Raw genomic sequence first — 6,372 nt, 5'->3', positions numbered from 1 at the left:
GCAACTTTTTTTTTTTTTTTTTTTTTTTTTTTTTCATAGGAACAAAAGTTCAAGGGTGCACACATAACAGAATCGAATTAGGTTTTCCATTAAGGCGTGTGACGCTTGGCGCGTAGACGCCGTTTGGAACAACTATCCATCAGTAGGCATAGTTCAGGTGTTGTTCAATATTTTCTCCTTGTGGGTTTATTTTGGAATCCATCATTCCAAGTTTTTGCTGCAAATCGGATAGAATACTAATTTTGACTTGCTCTGGCAATTCCTCTACCCACGCCGGAAGGCATGCTCCTTTCAGTTGAGCCCGTAGCGATGCTAGCGATGGTGTTGGCGGTACTTGTGGTGAGTTTAACAGGTTCGACATATTTGGTAGCTGCTCTTCCGCTTTGGTTTCCAGCGACGGCTGTTGTCCAGACGGCTGGTTTACTTTTTCCTTATGTTTCTCTGCCTGCTCCTTGGCTATAATACTTGCGCACAGGACGATCACCTGGTCGGCCGCGCGCTGCATTTCATTCTTCACCTTATGCATGTGGTCAAGCAGATTTTGCTTTTCTTCCACTTTGATTTTATATTTATGTTGCAGCTCCATGAGGAGTCCTTTTTTTTCTTCCTCGTGGACCATTTTATTTTGTGGGTACAGAAAAAACAGGTGTCTGTACTCTTCATTCGGGTCAGCATGAACGTTCCTGTTCTGTTCCACATTTTCAATTTGTTTTTGGATTTCATTAATTTCTTCTTCGAGCTGTCTCATTTCAGTAGCTTTTTGCTCATGTTCGTTTTTTTTATCCTTATGCTTATTTTTCGCATCATTGAGTTCGCTATTCAATTGTGATACATCTTTCCACGCGTTGAGATTTATTAACTGCGTGTTTGCTTCCGCTCTATTGACGACCTCATCCTTTAGAATTGATTGGACTATCTGTTCGTTGAGTGTCAGCTGTGTATTTTCGCTACCGTTCTGCGTTGTGTCTATTGGTTTCAAATTAACATGATTCGACCATTCGTCGAATACATTTTTGTCCATTCCATTTTTCAGAAATTCTTTTAGTTCATTTGGTATATCTGTTGTTACAGGTTTGTTTACATCTTTTGGTAGCTCTGCCTTTATCATTTTTTCCCCTCTTGTACGCATGTTTCTGTTGGGTCCTTCGTAGGTATTCAACTTGTCATCCTCGTCGTCATCGTCGAAGAGGTGGTAATCGTCCTCGTAGTCATCATCTTCTAAATCATATTCTGAATCATCATCTGAGAACTCATCCTCATCATATTCTTCTTCTAACTCATTATTCATTTGACTATCAAATACGTTTATTTTTTTGTATAGGGAGTCACCTTTTAGGCGGAGGTTTGCTCCTTGTTCGTCGTCCAATAGGCCATACAATACAGGTCCTCTGTTTGCATTTTTTCTACTCATATACTGTGACCTGTCCTTTTCGTTGCTTATAATGGGGCTTATACGCATGTCCATGCTGCTATTTAAATGCTGGGTACCATACTTGTTTCCATACCTGTTTCCATCGAAGTAGTATCCCATGTTGGTCATGTCTTTGTCCTTTTTCATGAATGACATGTACAGTTTCATTAACTCGTTGTATATTTTCTCGATGAGCTGTCAAGCGGGGGGGGGTGGACAAAACAAAAAACAAAAATTAATATTACATAATTGTATGGGGAAATACACACACCACATTTACGTGTGCACATGTACACCATGCGCAGGCGAAAGGTCCCGTCTCTTACCATCATGCACCCAGTACGCAGAGCATTCAAGAGATATATCACAAGGAAGTAGAAAATAACACACGGGGTCAACACTTTATATTTCGTAAATAAATCAAAGGTGTTCGCGCTTCCAGGGGGGGCATGAACCCCCTCTATATGGGGTCCAAGGAAATTTGTGTTTCCTCCTGCTCCATCGTTATCCCTAAACATGTTCCCCAAGTGGTGGTTCGGCGTGCAACTACCCCCTGTTTACATAGTCCCCTTTGGCGAGTTAGAGGTGCTGCAGCGGTGGTGCAGCCGTGGTATAGCGGCCTGTGGGTTCATAAACCACGCTGTGACAAAGTGTTTTCCACTGTTTGAACACGACCAGTTGCCACACCAAACTGTTAGGTGGCATACGACGGGGTGTGACGGAAATAGGCACAACGAATAGGCCAAAAAAAAAAAAATAACACAATAATCGGCAAAAAAAATAACACAGTAGTCGGCAAAAAACACAAAATAACACAGTAGTCGGCAAAAAACACAAAATAACACAGTAATCGGCAAAAAACACAAAATAACACAGTAATCGGCAAAAAACACAAAATAACACAGTAATCGGCAAAAAACACAAAATAACACAGAAATGGGCAACACACAAACTAACACAAAAATAGGCAAAGAAAAACTAACACAAAAATGGGCAAAGAAAAACTAACACAAAAAAGAGCCAAGAAAAACTAACACAAAAAAGAGCCAAGAAAAACTAACACAAAAATGGGCAAAAACACATAACACAGAACTGGGCACAAAGAATACACGAAAAAATGAGTACGAAAAACTATTGTCAACTTTTACCAGTTGGAAAACAATGCCAGAAACATGAGATAAACACGCCAGAGGATAAAAAAACACAAAAAACAGGTATTTTGGGAGTTACATTTAATTTGTTCTATTTCTTTAATTATTCTTTTATTTTATTCGATTATTTTATTTTATATTATTTTTTTTTTTATTCTTTTATTATTATATTCGTTATTTGGTATTTTATTTTTCTCATTCTTTTATTCGATTATTTTTTTTCCCCACTATTATTATTTTTTTTTTTTTATTAATATTCCATTGTTGTATTTTTATTTTATTATTTTATTTTTTTATTTTTTTATTCTTATTTTCCTATTTTCTTATTTTATTTTATTCTTTTTTTTTCTTTATCTTTTTTTTTTTTTTTTTTGCTTCTTTTATTCCATTCTCGCATTTTCGTATTTTCTTATTTTAATCATTTTTATTATTATTATTTTATATACATATATTTTTGGAGCAAACTGCGCGATAATTAGGTCACCTAGGGGTAGGGAGAAATGCTCAGACTCTATTAATATAGGTACGCCGACTTTGGTTAGTCGCGCTAAAGTGGTTCCTTATCGCACAGCTAGGTTAAAACACGCTTGCGAGGCGGCTTAATCCATTAAACTAAAGTCATAATTGATTTTCAATGCAACTTTTACGGGTAATATTAAATTGTGCACTTGCGGATCCATCATACATTACCAGCAAATAAACCACGCCAAGGAGTTAGTTTCCTACTCCGCTCCTCTCCAAGGCTTACAAGCGCATGTACGCGTTGGTACGAATATTATATCCCTAAGCGTACGGCCTTTAAAGGTGCTGTGCTCCGTTGGCCAATTTTCCGCTTTGGCACATCGGCCCAGCATCTCATGCAAGTTAATATCGCATGACCGGTTGCGCCATGTACGCTTCGACAAACAAATTGAAAAAAAGTTGCAACCACCATGAACCCGCGCCAGGTCGTTCACAATTTTAAGTACTCTCACACAATTGCAGAGTACAGTTTTTTCCAGCGCATTTCACCCATAGCAGGAATGCACAATTATTTTAATTTTTTTTTTTTTTTTTTTTTTTTTTTTTTTTTTACAAAGCCTTCTTGGTTAAATATGACACCTTTGTGATATGACCTTGTGCATGTTTATTCCAACTCTCATAAGCTTAACATGCATGACACACTTATTCAACGATTTTTTTTATGTTCGTAACAGTGGGCACAGAGCAAGGTGTTTTGGTAACGGTGGGGCCACGTGCGACAAATGGTTCTCTTTTGTCGTAATGACGTGTGCGTTTATAAATCTTATACTAGTAATCATGCTCTGGTAATTCACCACAGGGTAACATAAAATGTATGCTCATGTGGCAGACACTCCACGTATGCGCAATGCGCCATTGGGCCCACAGTATAACATTGTTTCTTAGCAGGATAACATGAGCACAGGGGTGGCGACACGTGGAAACGCGGCATGCCCATTCTCCCTGCGCAGCGAATACTCACCTAATAATGGCATAACAATAGGGGTGCGCCCTTATCTTTACTTTTTGCATCCTGCATGTTGCGTCTTCAACGGGCAGGCCTTTTATTCTTTATGGACACAGATAAACATAGTGTAGCTCCGGGGGTGAACCAGCCAATAGGCAGGCCATGCAACCCTCTTGCGTTGATGCCTGGCCACGATTAAACGTTTGCTAATGATCATCAGATGGTCTACCCCCATACACATGTGGCATTGCGTGCTTGGTTGCCCGTCCACTACCATGTTTGCATCTCCCCCACACAAACATACCTGTGCATATCACACGACAGCTGTGACAAGGGCCAGTAGGGGGACACAAACCGACAGGCATGCCACCACCCACTGCGCAAGAAACGCACAAATGGGGAAGCCTATGTCTTCCACTTCGTTTAAGGTGTAAATTCAGCACCCCAATAATTGTGCGCAGAGGGAAAAAAAAAAAAAAAACGATTCAAAATTCCAACGGGGGGAAAACCTTCATCGAACTGTTGTTCAGGGTTATATAAATCACCCGTGGTATGCATATGGAGCAATTCAAGAAAGGAATGCACAAAAATGGTGCTACACAATAAGTAGCCAACGGGTTACGGTTACCCAAAAGGGTACTTAGAAACAACAAAAACCAATTGCTATTGCATTGTTGAGCACTTCTAAATGTATAGAAATATGGAGACAGGGTGACACCTTGCCTCATATCTCCACTGACTAATCGATTAGCACTTCCTCGTCCTTTGGTTGACAATGCAGTCCTCAGTGTTGGTCCTCTGGATATACCCATTCATCGTCCTGGTGAATGACCCCTTCGTCGTCTCCATCAGAGAGCGTGTCATCGTTGAACTCCTCATCGCCTTCATCGTTGTAGTCCTCAACGTATTCTTCGTCGTACTCATCGCCGTATTCACCACCATAGTCCTCCCCATAAGGCTGGTCAACCATTTCTCCATATTCTCCGCCATACGTTTCTCCATACTGTTCCTCATAATAATCCCCTAATTCGTCCCCTAATTCTTCGTCCAGGTCTTCCTCGTTCTCATCTTCATCGGCTTCTTCTCCGGCATGCTCTTTGCCCCCAGCTGTACTCTGGTCACTGCTCATATCATTTTGGCCATACGGGACTTTCTGTTCCATAGCCCAATCAGCAGTGTGCGAATCGAACACCGTGGTACCGGCTAATTCGAGCTTGTCTTCTTTTCCTTCATAGTACTTGCAAGGGTGGAAACAGGAGGGTGGGGGAACATTGATGTGCTTAGATGGACATATGCACATATAATTATGCAGACATCTCCGTGCACACACACGCTTACATATACATACACATATGTGATGGTGGAACACGGTCACTGCAACTTTGTACAACGAACGCATATGGCACATAACAAGAAAAGAAAAAAATGAGCATGACTTCCCATGTCCACACCACCTCATTTGATATGAACCAACTGGGTTACCTTTTCGTATAACTTATATGCCGTGCACACTAGGATGAGACAGCCAGAATAGGAAAGAATACTGGGCAACGGGTACTCCTGGTTAGGGTTAGGCTTAAATAGTGACCCTAATTTAGACTTAATTATGTTGTTTAACAGCGCTGCGGAGCTGTTACCAAAGGATATAAGCTGACTCAAACTCATGGTTGGCTAGCTATTTTTTTTTTTTTTTTTTTTTTTTTTTTCCAAAAAGGGAGAATATAAAATCAGTTGTGTAGTACCTTCAGTGGGATGTACAAGCGGCAGTTAACAAACTGGTGCACCAGGAGAGAGGGAGAATAGGCGCAAGCATTTATATTTATGGTGTGGATAATTTAGCGAAAGTGTACAAGGCGGTATGAGGGCAAATAAAGAAACAAGTGTGTAATGAATTGAGTCACACCAAAGTGTTGCACATGGGAAATGGCGTATGTGCACACAATGAATATATGCGTTACTTGTATGTGTGTGCATGTTTACTCTTGTGCGTGCGGGTGAAAATGCTTTGGGAAGGCATGATGGTAGTTTCCCTGATGTGCGTATCTTTTATCATTCCCTGGGACAGTGAACAAGTGCGCCTGATACGCGTAACGCGTAGGGTGTATACGTACGGCAGTGTGCTCATGCAACCAGACTGATTCTCCTGCTCATTCGGCGCAACCAGGGAGGGGAATTACTCTTCGCATGGCGCTTCCGCGTGAAAAATAAGCATGTGTAAATGTAAAGTACACATGGCGCAGGTTGCCCATTGGTCGAGACGTCAATAAAGGGAAAGGCCTGCCGAAAAGGTCGTTTATTGCTTTTTTTTTTTTTTTTTTTTTTTTTTCCCTCTGCGCACAATT

The 6,372-nt window shown here is 40.7% G+C and overlaps 2 protein-coding genes across 2 annotated transcripts; both read right to left on the bottom strand.

Moving 5' to 3' along the window:
* Positions 1–139: 139 nt before the first annotated feature.
* AK88_03564 (uncharacterized protein) lies at positions 140–1,929 on the bottom strand (the record flags this gene model as incomplete). The annotated part of the gene is made up of 2 exons (XM_012481175.1): positions 140–1,606; positions 1,738–1,929. The coding sequence occupies 2 exons, from the start codon at positions 1,927–1,929 to the stop codon at positions 140–142; spliced, it is 1,659 nt and encodes a 552-aa protein (XP_012336598.1).
* A 2,885-nt stretch (positions 1,930–4,814) lies between these two features.
* AK88_03563 (uncharacterized protein) lies at positions 4,815–5,695 on the bottom strand (the record flags this gene model as incomplete). Its single annotated transcript, XM_012481174.1, has 2 exons — positions 4,815–5,267; positions 5,513–5,695. The coding sequence occupies 2 exons, from the start codon at positions 5,693–5,695 to the stop codon at positions 4,815–4,817; spliced, it is 636 nt and encodes a 211-aa protein (XP_012336597.1).
* Positions 5,696–6,372: the final 677 nt, after the last annotated feature.

Source organism: Plasmodium fragile, assembly GCF_000956335.1.
Source record: "Plasmodium fragile strain nilgiri unplaced genomic scaffold supercont1.42, whole genome shotgun sequence".
NCBI classification, from domain to species: Eukaryota; Apicomplexa; class Aconoidasida; order Haemosporida; family Plasmodiidae; genus Plasmodium; species Plasmodium fragile.
Note: the sequence above shows the minus strand (reverse complement) of the source record. Positions and strands in the feature narration are given on the sequence as shown.